General features: G+C 43.0%; 1 protein-coding gene across 1 annotated transcript in view; it reads left to right on the top strand.

The window, feature by feature from the left end:
- Positions 1–10245, top strand: part of SLC45A2 (solute carrier family 45 member 2) — a 185660-nt gene extending 175415 nt beyond the window's left edge. Inside the window, exon 7 of the mRNA XM_040338118.1 lies at positions 9994–10245. Within this exon, the coding sequence (XP_040194052.1) occupies positions 9994–10212 (219 nt within the window). The 3' untranslated portion in view covers positions 10213–10245. The remainder of the gene's footprint in view (positions 1–9993) is intronic.
- Positions 10246–15920: the final 5675 nt, after the last annotated feature.

Here is a 15920-nt window from a genome sequence, read left to right as displayed (position 1 = left end):
AACTTGACTGCGCTGTAGCCGTCTTTCGGCTATGGCGCGGTCGTCAAGAGGTTAAACAACACTTTCAAATCTCTGCCATTCCTAATGTTTTCTTGCTTTCTTTTTTTATCTAATAAATTGTCTTTACCCTTTTTTCTTTTTTTTGTTTTTTATCTAACTTAACCTTGGTGATCTTTTTAAAGAACAGCAGATACCATGGTAAATAGATGATAGTAAAGTTTTTCAAATCAAATTTTTATTATGCTGTCCTTGTTGACATTCGTGGGTGTATTTATCCTGCAGTAGACTTTTTTTGCTCTCAGTAAGATTTCTAAGTCAACATAACACCTTTATCTTGGAGATTTGTTCCCACACAGATTGCTTAAAGCGGGAGTTCACCCATTTATTAAATTTTTTTTTTCTTCCCCTAGATTCCTGCTCGTTCGGTCTAGGGGAATCGGCTATTTGTATTAAAATATGAGCAGTACTTACCCGTTTTCGAGCTGCATCTTCTTCCGTCGCTTCCGGGTATGGGTCTTCGGGAGCGGGCGTTCCTTCTTGATTGACAGGCTTCCGAGAGGCTTCCGACGGTCGCATCCATCGCGTCACTCGTAGCCGAAAGAAGCCGAACGTCGGTGCGGCTCTATACTGCGCCTGCGCACCGACGTTCGGCTTCTTTCGGAAAATCGTGACGCGATGGATGCGACCGTCGGAAGCCTCTCGGAAGACTGTCAATCAAGAAGGAACGCCCATTCCCGCAGCCCATACCCGGAAGCGACGGAGAGGATGCATCTCGTAAACGGGTAAGTACTGCACATGTTTTAAAAAAAATAGCCGATTCCCCTAGAGAAAACGAGCAGGAATCTAAGGGGAAAAAGTGCCCTCTAAGGGTGAACCCCCGCTTTAATTATATTGGGGTTGAAGTGGATGCTGCATTTTGACACCATAATCGACCTGTCCACTTCAGCTTTAGGTTTGAGGAAGAATGTGTTGGTTTTTTGTTTTTTTTTACACTCCAAATTCAAATTGTTATTGTAATGCATCTGGCTGAATATACAGCAATAAAATGGGGTTCTCTTACTTTTTCACATTAGTAAATGCTGCCGTGTTAATATACCAGCAGATAGGAGAGCCAGACTTCGATTTTCTTACGGCAAGCAGCAGCCTGCGTTTCCAGTGGTTTGCACCCCTTTCCCTACGGGGAGAGAGCTGTTGATTAGACCAGTGTTTAAAGGGGTTGTAAAGGTACAATTTGTTTTTCCAAAATAGCTTATTTTACCTTAGTGCAGTCCTCCTTCACTCACTTCATCCTTCGATTTTGCTTTTAAATGTCCTTATTTCTTCTGAGAAATACTCACTTCTTGTTCTTCTGTCTGTGTAACTCCATACAGTAATGCAAGGCTTTCTCCCTGGTGTGGAGTGTCATGCTCACCCCCTCCCTTGGACTACAGGAGAGTCAGGACGCCCACTAACACATAGCTCCTTTCTCTATCTGCAACGTAGTGAGCGTCCTGACTTTCCCGTAGTCCAAGAGAGGGGGCAAGCACGACACTCCACACCAGGGAGAAAGCCTTGCATTATGGTGTGTAGTTACAGACAGAAGAACAGGAAGTGAGAATTTCTCAGAAGAAATTGGGACATTTAAAAGCAAAATCTAAGGATGAGGTAAGTGAAGGAGGACTGCACTAAGGTAAAGGAAGCCATTTAGGAAAAAAAGTTACCTTTTGATGTAGAATAACAACGTTTCGAACCAGGCAGGACTTCAACAATGCAGGTTTATTAACAACCGGTAACATATAGGTTTATGTTCAAAGTATTACAAGATGCAGGTCTAATTAATGCAATTTCTTACAATGCAAGCATATTAGATATTGATATTTTTATCCTTTAACCGAATTGAAGCATTTGTGAACTGTTCTCACCTTGAACCAGAATGGGTCTTTTCTGCCAATTCTTGGAAACCTGTTACCTGATGGGGACCAGTTGGTCGATCGGCTCGACTGAGTTTATTAGGGAAATTCACTTGAGACCACACTCTGGAACAAGTTAAGAAGTTTTCCCCATTTGACTCGTATGAGGAGACAAGTTACAACAAAAGGACAGATATTTGCCTACTGGTTCTAACCGCTTGCCACCCGTGCAATAGGGCTGCATAGACAAACAGCCTGATAGATGCCTATCTGAACAGATAATTGCCCATTGGTTCTGACCCCTATGACCCGTGCAATAGGGCAGCATACATGGAGTTCAGCCTTATGAGCTCCCATCTGACTTGTCTGACTAGCAATTGTAAAACTTGCACTTATATACCCTCACAAGCCTTATCTCAGCTATCTTACTATATATGATTGGTTGCTAAGATCTACGTCAATGTAACACTTGTCCTACAACCAGACAAACTTAATTATTGCCAGAATTCCTATATGTTCATTAACTAGTTACCGACCGCCCACCGTCATTCTACGTCGGCACTTTAAAGATGGATATCTCGGTAACGGCAGCAGCTGCTGCCACAACCGAGATATTCATCTCTTCAGTGGGCGGCCGTGTAAACGATAACGGCAGAGGCCCCCCCCTTCCGCCGCTCTCCCGCGCCCTCCGCCGCTTACCGTAGCCGTCGGTAGCGGCGGAGGAGATCGGGACCGTTCGGCAGCTGAGCGGGGTTACGAGTGAAGGAAAAATCTCCTTCACCCGTCCCCATAGCTCTGCTGGGCGGAAGTGACGTCAAAACATCAGTCCCGCCCAGCCTCTTAAAGCAACATTTTTTTTTTTGTCATTTGAAAAAATGACATTTTCAAATTTTTTTTTTTTTTTTTGCATTTAAGCCTAAATATGAGATCTGAGGTCTTTTTGACCCCAGATCTCATATTTAAGAGGACCTGTCATGCTTTTTTCTATTACAAGGGATGTTTACATTCCTTGTAATAGGAATAAAAGTGATAATTTATTTTTTTTATTTCAGTGTTAAAAATTGTAAAATAAATAAAAATAAATCCGAAAACCCCCCAAAAAAATTTTTAAAGCGCCCCGTCCCGACGAGCTCGCACGCAGAAGCGAACGCATACGCGAGTAGCGCCCGCATATGAAAACGGTGTTCAAACCACACAAGTGAGGTATCGCCGCGATCGTTAGAGCGAGAGCAATAATTCTAGCCCTAGGCCTACTATGTAACTCAAAAAATGCAACCTGTAGAATTTTTTAAACGTCGCCTATCGAGATTTTTAAGGGTAAAAGTTTGACGCCATGCCACGAGCGGGCGCAATTTTTAAGCGTGACATGTTGGGTATCATTTTACTCGGCGTAACATTATCTTTCACAATATGTAAAAAAATTGGGCCAAATTTATTGTTGTCTTATTTTTTAATTTAAAAAAGTGATTTTTTTTTCCAAAAAAAGTGCGCTTGTAAGACCGCTGCGCAAATACGGTGTGACAAAAAGTATTGCAATGACTGCCATTTTATTCTCTAGGGTGTTAGAAAAAAATATATATAATGTTTGGGGGTTTTAAGTAATTTTATAGCAAAAAAAAATGTTTTAGTCTCGTAAACACCGAATCTGAAAAACAGGCTCGGGGCTTAAGTGGTTAAAAATGATTTATACTGGTTTTGTCCCATTAAAGAAACCTGTGTAGAGAGAGTCTGGCACCCAGCTGTGTTAGCCACAACTTCAAGGACAACAGATTTATTACTTTGGAACAATGAACATTCAATAACCCCACCTTATCGGTTACTTTTACACTGAAGTGGTGCGCTAGCAGGACCGCTCCAAAAGTCATGCTAGCCGCATCTTTGGAGCGGTATAGGAGCGGGGTGTTTACCGCTCCTTCCCATTGAAATCAATGGGAAACCGCGGTATTAACCCTTTTTCAGCCGCTAGCGGGGGTTAAAACCGCATCGCAAGTGACCGAATATCGCGGTAAATACGACGGTATATCAGCACTAAAAATCGCGCCGCTATGCCGTCACCGCACCTCCACTGCCCCATGTGAAAGGGGCCTAATTGTCATGGAGCAAAGAGGTCATTTAAAGTTCAACACTTAAAAATTAACACATTCTATATATTAATATAATAACCTATTGTACATTAATAAAGATTTAATAACTATTGTTTACTATTAATAATATTGATAAGACCACTACCATATAATTATAAGAACAATGATTAATAATAATTATATTATCAATAAAACATATGCAAATCAATATGAATAATATGAAAAAACAATGTGAAATACATTGGCCAATATGAGATTCTACAACACTTTACAACCCCTTTAATGTTCAAATTTCATTGGATCTCCCACACAAACCAGTTCCCTGAATCTCCAGTGGTCTGACATGAAAGCTGAGCCGCTGCTTTGTGTGGGAGAGCTGCAGTCCAACTCCCATATGCATTAGCAGCACAAGGTATTTTCTTTCTTGCTGTACCACTTGCCATTGTAACAAAGACAAGTTCCATATTTATTACTGTTTGTGCAGCCTGGTTGCATTGCTGTAATAAATCAAGAGGATTCCATTTGACTTTGGTTTTCCTTCTAGTGAAAGTTGCTCTAAAGGTGCCCTTTGGGAAATACTTTTATTTTTATTTTTTCCCTCTAGTCATTTGATCCAGAGCTTGAAGTGAAGACCTATTCATGTTGATCCGACTGTTATGTTGGACTCGGTCAGCAAGGGTGGCTTTTCCTGTTTTACAACCAGAGAGATGGTTCTGTTTGCGCCTAAACTAGACGAAGGAGGGAGGCAAACATTCATGCTCACCAGATACCAACTTGCATAGTTGTACCATAAATTTCTGTCTGCAAAATGTAGATGAAAAGGTGTCAAGTCCAGGTAAAAGTTTGTTTTGTTTGAACCTATACACTTCACAATATTTCCATCTGGACCCTTTAACTGGGCTTGAGTCCTTTGACCATGTGGTTGTCCGATGGTAGTTGGCACACATTTCTTCTTCTTTTTTTTTACCAATCAAAGGTGCTGTTGACATGGTACAAAACACTACATGCAAGATAAACGCATCCACATACAGAATACATCATGGATCAGGGGACATATCAAACCATATTACATCACTCTTGAAAGTAGGTAAAAGAGGGTAAATCCACCAACAGTCAACTCCTGCCCAACCTCCCCAGCGATCACAAAAGCCAAGGCTTTAGGGTTATTAGGAGGAGATCCAGGGAGCCCACATCACCTCATATTTCCACGGGCAGCCACTGTTCATGTATGTGATCCTATACATAGGTAAGGCCATTTCGACCTGTGCTTCCCAGAAGGAGAGGGACGATCCATTTCAGGAGAATCTCTTTTTTAGCATAAAATTGGCACACATTTCTTAGTACTTGTTCTTCACCCGATTTTTTTTTCTCTTTTCCACCTTGAGCCTTCTTCTGTCTCTTTCTGTTCTGTCTCCTCTTTTTTTCTTTCTCCTTGTCTGGGGTCTCTTCCCATCGGTCTTTAATCCTAATTAGTACTTCATTCGTCGCTGCCGGAGCTTCCACCGGAACTCTGACTAACATGGGTTTCCAGCGGAACTCTGGCATGAGAGAGGCAAACATTTAAGGCCAAGTTATGTTTTGCATTCCTTTCTTTTTTTCATTATATGCTTGTAGGCCACTTGCTACTTGTGTTGGTCTTCCTGATAACATTAACCAGTTTGTAGCAAATGCGCTCTCTTCGAATCCCGTTGGAAGCCTTGACTTTGAAATATATTATGGTACGACTGTAATTGCCTTATGCTTAAAGGGGTTTTCCATAATAAGCATCCTTTACCTGCAGACATTCCTCTTTTCACTTCCTCATTGTTCGTTTTTGCTCAGAAGTTGCTCTATTTCTTCTCTGTTCTGTTCACTTCCTGCTTGTCTGATTTTACTGACCACCGTGACGAGAGGGTTTACTGCGGTGGTCAGTAACATGCTCACCCCCTCCTGGGAACTACATCTGTGTGGCAGGATGTTCTCTACGTGTTAGAGACTTCAAGGAGGTGTGAATTACTGGGCGTGCCGCAATGCATACTGGGAAATATAGTTCTCTCATTCACTTCCTGGTTTGCATCGCTCGTTCATGTAAGAACAAAAACTAGAATGCCGGAGGTGATATAGATGAAGGAATTTAATAGGTATTTACTCGTTTTTTAACAGAATCATTACACTATTCTGTCTGTCTACCTTGCAGACATTAATTTTAGGCAAAAATCTTTTTTCCTTTACAACTCCTTTAAGGTCTGGCTTGCTGTACAAATATGTGCAATAAAACTTTTATGAATCAAAAAAGTTTCAGTTTTGTAATTGCCTTGCAGAAATTATATTTACCAATAGGGCTTCGTTTAATGATGGAGCCTATTTTAATAGAGTATTTTCTTCTCACCTAGCACTATACTAAATTAAAATGTTTCACATGCCTTTCTAACAATCTACAGAGCTTTTTTCAATCCGAGTAGAAAAGGCTGCCAGTGTGCGAGGTACAAATTGCCACCACCACCTATGAAAATAGATTATTAGACTTCCCATTCACACTGGTCCTGCAAATAGTGTTTTAATTCAAACCACTGAGATTTCCATCTATGCTGCCGCAGTGAGGCCATTTATATATATCAGGACAGTTATAGCTGTGTAAACTGATCCGGAAATTAATAGTTGAATTCGAACACAAACTGAACAGAATTATGGTAATCATTCAGCTGGAAAATTGCAAGTTTTTTCCATTATTATATACTGTGGTTGTTTGTATGCCATCAAATGCGTTTTGTTTTTTTATGTGATAAGCTTATGCTTGCCTCAGTGGGTAACAAAATCAATGACAATATTTAATTTATACTGTAAAATTAGTTTTGGAACATTTAAAAATGAGCCACTGTAATGGTATTTATCAATACTATACGATCAAGTACCCCAGGCACCTCACAGTGGACCAGACAAGCTTGTCATAGGCATAGCATGATGCAGTTTTGTATTAAAGCCCCCATGTGCAGTAGTGTATTTAGGTTTTGTGCTGCCCTAGGCCTGACTAAACTCGTGCACCTCCCAATTTAAATATGACCCACCCCTTCCTGTCAAGACCACACCCCTTTCTGTTTAAGAACCGCCCTAACATTTTTGAATGGGTACACTAGTTATGAGGGCGTGTGGGGGGGGGGGCAATGGATTCCCTTCATTTGCATAGATTTCCTCTCACTTCCTGTTTGGCTATGGGTAAGGAATTGAAGGGAAATCTCTGCAATGGGACAGGGATGGTAAAAAATAAACTGACAGGGGCTCTAACCCTCCCTTACTCTATCCAAAATGAAAAAAATAAGTTACCTATAGTTCTCATATAAGCCCAAATTTCTGATAATTTTATGGAGAGGACTAAGAAGATATAACCATGCCAATGGTGCAGCAGAAAACGTATAGCACAATGAGGAAGGTTTGTGGTCAAGGATGATAGGACAGTCAAAATTAGAAGCGGTGCCCAAGCCCCCCCCCCCACAGTTGCAGAATGCCGGCCAACCGCATACCGGAAGCAGTGCGGCTGCTTTATGGGGGCGCTATACTAATTTGCTTCTCAGCCCAGTCCACCCCATAAGACTGGCGCGACACTAACAGTGTAGCGCAAGTCGACCGGGACACTTTCCATGCTGGCCCCCTGCAAGGCCAGGATACAGCGTTGCCCATGTGATCACTTTTATTCTTTTCATCAAATTATGCAAACCTCATATACAAATGGAGTTTAAATATCATGTGCACACTTAGGACAATTTGTTCTTGATTTCATTGAGGAAAAAGTTCAGGTGCATTAACTTTTAATAGTGTAAAATCCCAGCACTTGTGTCCAGAATGCTATAATTTACACAAAGGAAGGAAACCTATACCAGCGAGGTATACTTAACCAAAATTTTTTTATTTTTTTTTTTTATTGCTAGCAAATCAATTATATGGCAGAAGAGACCATGCATGTCTTGCCTGCCATGCAAAAAGTTTTTGCATTGTAAGTGATACCTTTTATTAAATATACATGCCTTTGGTCCCTTAGATCTCTTCCTCGGGTCAGTGTTGGAACTATGACCATTGAAGGCCACATAGCAGCTGTGGAGCTCGAGCCAGGGGGAACTTGGAGATGAGGGGGGTGTTGCCTATTTCATCTAAAAAGTTAAAATGGTCGCACGGCCACATCCACATCCTGTATTTTTCTTTTCTACCAGAAGACAAATAAAGTGACATAAGAAGGGGGTGTGTGTGTGTGTGAAGGGCCAGGAGGATTTTACTTGAGTTTTCATTTTTTGTTCCTTGCAAAGTAAAAGCATAATGTGCTAGTGTGACACTTACCTGAAAACTAAGCTCGCGCTGTCCCCGCTGGAGGCCGCATCCATGTCCGCCCCTCTTCCTTCCGGGGCCGCAGACTACAGCTCTGTGACTGGCAGGAGTCGCTTAACTTCACTCCTGCGCTCATGAAGCAGCCAGTCATGGCACTCGCTAGTGAAGAAACGTCAGAGTTTCTTCACAGTAAAGTTTATTCACCAAGTAAATATCTTTGAAACGGCACACGTTTAGGAGATATTTACTGTACCTCTGGGTAAGCCTTATTATAGGCTTACCTAATAGGTACAACTTGAAAAGGGAGGTTTACAACCTCTTTAAGGAAACCACACATCAACGCCCAGATAAGGTTAAACAGTTATTGTATTTTAAATGTTGCAGGTTTACAGGTTAACAAGATACAGTAGGTGGCATTCCACAATCACTAGCAATAGTAAGTATGGCTGTAGTAACTGTGACAGAACACTTGGCGTAACAGTTCCAGGCACTCTTGTAGTAATGAGTTCAGTAACAGGTACAGCAGTACTGGCATTAACAGGCACAGTAATGATGGTATGCAGACGTATATCGTTAACACGCTTTACCGGCACATCCTCTGCAAGAGGGGTGACTCACTGGCAGGGAGTAGGCACAAGCGACTCTTGGGTAAGCTGTACAGGTCCTATGAAGTAATTCCACAGACTGGAGAGCAGTAAGCCATTCAGCAGTGTCCCTAATCTTTCCTACTCACTCATGGTCCTTTCCCTAAGACTCTCTCGGTCCCTCCCAAGCATGAATCTTTTCTCTACCACGTCCACTCACAAAATGCATGCCAAACCCAGCAGGGTACTGCTATACATTAGCACTGCCCTCAACCAAGGTGGCCACAGAAGGTTATTGGGAGTTGCATCACCCAATCAGACAGCTGCCTCTCCTGTGACACCTATTGAGGCAGCAGGGGATTATCGCCCCCCCCTAGGTTTCCACTCCATCCATAGCAGCAAGGTGCCACCTTCTGGATGGAGAAAAAATGCACCTACCAGTGTGCTACTGTTGCCACTGCAGCTAAAGTAATCCCGATGCTCAGATATGTATGGGTAAAGCAGTGTTTCTCAACTGGAGTGCTGTTTGGGTTCCCCTGGGGTGCCACAATCATGAGACCCAATTTGTCCTGAATCAGCATGATGAGTTTCCATGGTGTGGACAGGCTGACCACCAGCAACATAACTAATGAAGCTCTAGGGCAGGGAACATGGCATCACCATAACCATGGCAACTCATAATATCAACTCAGGGCAGATGGCATGCAGGGCCATCCCCAAAATCTAGGATAGGGCAGAAGTCTGACTTCTCCAGACCTGATCATCTCCCATCCTCTACTGCACAGCTAAGCCAAAAGTTAGGGTTCTAATGTGATTTGTGTGACTGTGATTCTTTGATGGGTGGACTGTGCGATGAAGGGGCTCTGTAATTTGGGGTGGAACTGTGTGAAGGGGGACTTTGATGTGAAAGAATTGATGTGAAAGAATGTCACTATTTCTAAATGTAAGCTTATTTAGAAAGTTTCGCGAGTGACTTTAGTTACCTTTTTTAAATCCTTTTCTAATGTAAAAATTGGCAACCGACGCACAGTAAAGAATATCACATTATCCTTTAGTGAACTGACCCTTCTAAGTTTTAAATGACTCATAAGGCCTTACTATCAGCTCTTACTTGCAGTAATTTGCCTTTATCTGTTTTTTCAGCATGAATCCCGTTTGCAGGGGAAGACAGAGCACAGAGGGAAGGGGATTGACTGCGCTGCCCTCACGAGCATGGTACAGCTGGCTCAGATCATTGTAGGTGGTGGTCTTGGATTTCTGGTCATCCTAGCTGGAAGTGTGGTGGTAGTCGTCATCTCCGCCTCCACAGTATCACTCATTGGCTGCTGTTTTGTTGCTTTATTTGTTCGATATGTTGAATAATAATAATAAAAAAAAAAAACTTTCTAACCTGAATGGGTTTTTATTATACCAGAGAACTAGTTGTGAGCGGTTACTTGATCTACTTCCATGGATGTTGGAATGCTGTAGTTGGTGTCATGAGTATTGTAATGCTCTGATTGGCTTCATGTAGCTCTACATGAGCAAGGTGATTGTATCTCTTTAAAGGAGAAGTACAGCCTGAGCGGGTTAGGCTGGGCTTCTCCTCTGGGTCACAGGAGTGCATAAATATATACAACTCAAATCATACTATTAGGACTAGGGTTGTCGTTCCGATACCACTTTTTTAGGAACGAGTACAAGTACCGATACTTTTTTTTCATGCACTCGCCGATACCGAATACCGATACTTTTTTTTAAATGTGTCCCCAAATGCAGCCATGTCCCCCACAAATGCAGCCATGTCCCCCAAGAGAAAGCCAAGCCCCCCCCCCCACCGCCTTAGCCTAGTTGATCAGCGCGGGGAACATTACAGCTTTCATTTGAATAGCTGTGTGTTCCCCCGCAGCGCCTCGTCATAGCCCCTCCCCGTTGTCCGGGCACTCTGATAGACAGATCACCCATCCAATCCACCTGGTGTGGTCTTCTGCTGCTGTAGTCCTTCTGCTTCAAGGTTCAATGTGTTGTCTGTTCAGAGATGGTATTCTGCATACCTTGGATGTAACGAGAGGTTATTTGAGTTACTGTTGCCTTTCTATCATCTCAAACCATCGTCTGCCCATTCTCCTCTGACATCAACAAGGCATTTTCCTCCTCACAAACATCGCTCACTGGATATTTTCTCTTTTTCGGACCATTCTCTGTAAAACCTAGTTGTGCATGAAAATACCAGTAGATCAGCCATTTTTGAAATACTCAGACCAGCCCATCTGGCCTGCCACGTTCAAAGTCACTTAAATCCCCTTTCTTCCCCATTCCGATGCTCAGTTTGAACTTCAGCCACGTCTAGATGCCTAAATGCATTGAGATGCTGCCATGCTATTGGCTGATTAGCAATTTGTGTTACCAAGCAAATGAGCAAGTGTACCTAATAAGGTGGCCAGTGAGTGTATATACTTACCTATTTTCATGCAGCTCCAGTCTGGTCATGTGATCTTCCCTGTGTTTTTGGAGTGATGATGTATACCATTTAAAGGGGTTGTAAAGCTCTGTGTTTTTTCACCCAAGGTGAAAAAACACCTGGAAGTCACCAACCCCCCCCCCCCTCCCCACGGAAAACCCCAGTTTTACTTGGCTGAGACCCAAATCTTCTTGTGCGCGATCCCGAGTTGCTTTCCCCCAGCTCTTGTGGGCTCTTCATTGGATGATTGATGGCAGCTCAGCCGCTGCTGTCAATCAAATCAATGACGTGGCACGCCAGGGGCTGGGCCAAGTGATACAATCGGCGGGTTTGGCCGCAGACTGTATCACACAGGAGCGCGCCCGCAAGCTAACCCCCTTGGGAAAGCGCTTCCCAGAGTGGGTTAGCTCTTGCGGGGAAGAGCCGAGACAGCCGCTGAGGGACCCCAGAAGACGAGGATCGGGGGCCACTCTTGTGAAAAACAAACTGCACAGTGGAGGTAAGTATGACATGTTTGTTATTTAAAAAAAACAAACCCATACAACCCCTTTTAAGCTGTTGATTTCATTTTTCCTACTCCCTTGTTTTCTAACACATCCAGTAAATTGTCTCATATGTATCCGTTCTTTTAGTTTATGCTCTTAATTACTCATGAGCTGATAGTTGTGATAGCTGTGCTAGACGAAACAACCTTTAACAAGACTTCATGGATAGATATGCCACTAATTAGAATCCGCAGGAGCACCGCAAATATTGACATTCACAGATTTTGGTTTTAGCACAGATAATATTACAACCTGGATAATTAGGAAAATGTCATGTGCAAATTGATTAGCGGAGATTAAATGACTGCAAAATCATGGAGTAAAATTCACAAATAATTCAAAGTATATTTTGTAAAAGCCAATAGTTTATAGTGCTATTATGCAATGAGTTGTAAAATTTAGCTCCATTGTTTTTATTTTTTATATTTGTTTGCTATAAAGAACTGTAGAACATCCTTCTTCTTTTTTTTTTTTTTTTTAACTATGGCTCCTAGGATTTTTTCAAAGATTGCTAGAGGTACATTGTCTTTTCACCAATGCCACTCAGTGCCGATCCTAAACATCCCTGGGGCCCTAAGCAAAAGGACATGGCACATTAAAAATGAGAAGCGGGGGGCGCTGCTGACAGTGACATGTCACATTCAAGAAAGTTGAGAAGCGGGGGTAGGGGGTGTTCTGCTGTCGGAAATGACATCTTACATTAAATTGAGAAGCAGGGGGTGCTGACTTCTTACCTCTTCTCCCGTGCAGCCGGCGATTTGAGAAGCAGGGTGAGGGGGCGAAAATGACTTCTCACCAGGCGGGGCCTCTAGTAATTTGGGGGGCCCTTCGCAGCTTTGCGGGGCCCTAAGCGGCTTGCATAGTGAGCCTATAGGGCAGATCGGCCCTGATGCCACTGATATAAATTCTCTTTTATCTAAGGCACAGGTGTCAAACACAAGGCCTGCCGACCAAATCTGCCCTCCAGGTCATTTCATGTGACCCTCCCACCCCCCTTATCTCCGCCTCTACCTGGTCTCAGCAGTCAGCAGCAGAGAGGACAGGACTCCTCCACCAGATCCTGCACTTCTCTGTCCAGCCCTCCTGGCAGCAGCACAAGGCAAGGGGGTGCACTGAAATAAGGGATAGTGGGGGGATGCTCGACTTCTGATGGTGGGGGACTCTTGACATCCGATGTAAGAGGGGTGGGGTTCTGATACAACCGGCCCTTTGAGGGCAACCATAATGCTGATGTGGCCCAAAAGGAAATGGAGTTTGACACCATTGATCAAAGGGATGCAGTCTTTCCACTGACCACCATGTAAGGGGGTCCTTCGCCCACTGTCTAGTGATGTAATGGACTAATACAATGACCACCACTTAAAGGGGGTGGGCATTCCTCCACTTCAATGGGACACTACACTTTTCAATTTCTATTTTAATTTTTTCTATTTTTGCCTATTTAATTTTTTTATTACTAAAAAAAAAAAAAAAATTAGTTCTGGGTGTCAATTACACTAGGCAGACCGTATTTTTTATTGTTTTGTTATATTTACAACTTATTACTCTTATACATCATGAGCTGTACATATAATAATTTAGACAAGGTTTTTAAGACCTAACGATTCTATCTCCGGGTGGTTGAAAAAGGATGGATATCTGTATGTCAATCAGTGGCTAAATGACTCCACCAACAAAAAAAAAAGAAAAGGAGATTACAGTATTGGCTATCTTGTCTTTTTTGTGGGGTGGCGTGCCCATGAGTTTCTGGAAAATATCCAAGTTGTGTATAATCTGTAGTTACCTGCAGGTTTAGTTCTAGTGTCAAAAAAAAAGAAAGAAAACCCTTAACCAAATATGGTATCTGAAAATGCATAGGCGCCTTAAAAAAGTATTAATACCCCTTGACATTTTTCACATTGTGTCATGTTACAACCAAAAACGTTAATGTGATTTTATGTGATAGACCAACACAAAGTGGCACATAATTGTGAAGTGGAAGGAAAATGATAAATGTTTTTGATTTTTTTTTTTTTTACAAATATAGAAAAATTGTGCTGAGCATTTGTATTCAGCCCCCAGAAATAATACTTTGTAGAACCACCTTTCACTGCAATTACAGCTTGCAAGTCTTTTTGGGGATGTCTCTACCAGATTTTTCACTTCTAGAGAGTGACATTTTAACCATTCTTCTTTGTAAAATATCTCAGATTGGATGGCGAGCATCTCTTGAACAGCAATTTTCTAAATCTTGCCACAGATTCTCAATTGGATTTAGGTCTGGACTTTGACTGGGCCATTCTAACACATAAATATGCTTTGATCTAAACCACTCCATTGTAGCTCTGGCTGTATGTTTAGGGTCTTTGTCCTGCATGAAGGGGAACCTCCGCCCCAGTCTCAAGTCTTTTGCAGACTCTAACAGGTTTTCTTCTAAGATTTCCCTGAATTTGATTCCATTCATCTTCCCATCAACTCTGACCAGCTTCCCTGTCCCTGCTGAAAAAAAGATGGTGTTGAGGGTGTGTAGTGTTTCGTTTTTCGCCACATATAGCGTTTTGCTTTATAGTTAAATTTTGGTCTCCTCTGACCAGAGCACCTTCTTCCACATGTTTGCTGTGTCCCCCACATGGCTTCTCGCAAACTGCAAACAGGACTTCTTATGGCTTTCTTTCAACAATGGCTTTCTTCTTGTCACTCTTCTATAAAGGCCAGATTTGTGGAGTGCACAACTAATAGTTGTCCTGTGGACAGATTGTCCCTCCTGAGCTGTGGATCTCTGCAGCTCCTCCAGAGTTACCATGGGTCTCTTGGCTGATTCTCTGATTAATGCTCTCCTTGCCCGGCCTGTCAGTTTAGGTGGACGGCCATGTCTTGGTAGGTTTGTAGTTGTACCATACTCTTTCCATTTTCGGATGATGGATTGAACAGTGCTCTGTGAGATGTTTAAAACTAGGGATAGTGTTTTTAATAACATAACCCTGCTTTAACCACTTCAGCCAGATCTTTGTTCCTACTTGGTAGGAACAGACAATCTGTTTCTCCTCCCCTGTCAGAATAGGGATTTGTGTGTTTACGCACACAAATGCCTGTTCCTGCTCTCGTGCCCGCGATTACTGGTGGCCAGCGGTGATGTCGCCCGTCGACCACGCGCATCGGGTCCACCACCGTGCAGCGTAGGGGTGTTGAAAATGATCGCCGCATCGATATTGTACCCTTCCCGATTCTGCATCGATGCGGTATTCAGCAATAATCGATTGTGAATGACGTCATTGCAGTCCCTCCCCCCGCACAGCAATGTCTTTTCTGGAATGTAGTGCCGCCGATCAGCTGGCTGCGCCTGGCGCTGTCCCCCCCTCAACACACACAATGTAGCCTCGTTGCTGCCCCCACCGACGCTCTCCCCCCTCCTCTGGGATTTGTAGCTCTGGACACTGGTCATCTCCCCGATAGGAGGTGCCAAGCCACACGAGGAGCTGAGACAGACACACAGATCACTGCACGGAGCTGACACTGCAGCTGTTTTAACATCCGTGGGATGAGCCATAAAGTTTGCTTCTGGAAACAAGCTGCGAGGAGAGGAGGGGGGGGATGGGAGTGCTCCGGAGGTGAGAGATTAGCCTGTCATGCTAGATATATGGGTGAGAGAGTATGGAGGTGGCACACCCCCCCCCCCCTTACCTGCTGCAGCTATCCTGTGTGTGTACTGTGTGCCTAACACATTGGGGGGCTGCACAAACTTTTTTACTGTCTAATTTCTTCCTGTGATTTCCCTATGATCTCTCCCCTCTGGAACCATCTACTGATCTACAAGCAGTATATTTCTTGCTGATTGGAATGTCTTCCTTCTTTTATTTTTGCTGTGATGTTGACCTGTTTACTATGCAAGTTGCTGCCAAAAGACTCAATGGGTTTGTTAAAGTGATACTAAAGGGTATTATTTTTTCTTTAAAATAAAAAAATAATCATACTTACCTGCTGATCTTCTGTATCATTTCCGCAGTCTCTGACCATCTCCTGTAGCATGTCCGCAGTCTCTGACCATCTCCTGTAGCATGTCCGCAGTCTCTGACCATCTCCTGCAGCATGTCCGCAGTCTCTGACCA

Source organism: Rana temporaria, chromosome 1 (genome assembly GCF_905171775.1).
Source record: "Rana temporaria chromosome 1, aRanTem1.1, whole genome shotgun sequence".
NCBI lineage: Eukaryota > Metazoa > Chordata > Amphibia > Anura > Ranidae > Rana > Rana temporaria.
The sequence above is the reverse complement of the archived record's forward strand: the minus strand, read 5'-3'. Positions and strand labels throughout refer to the sequence as shown.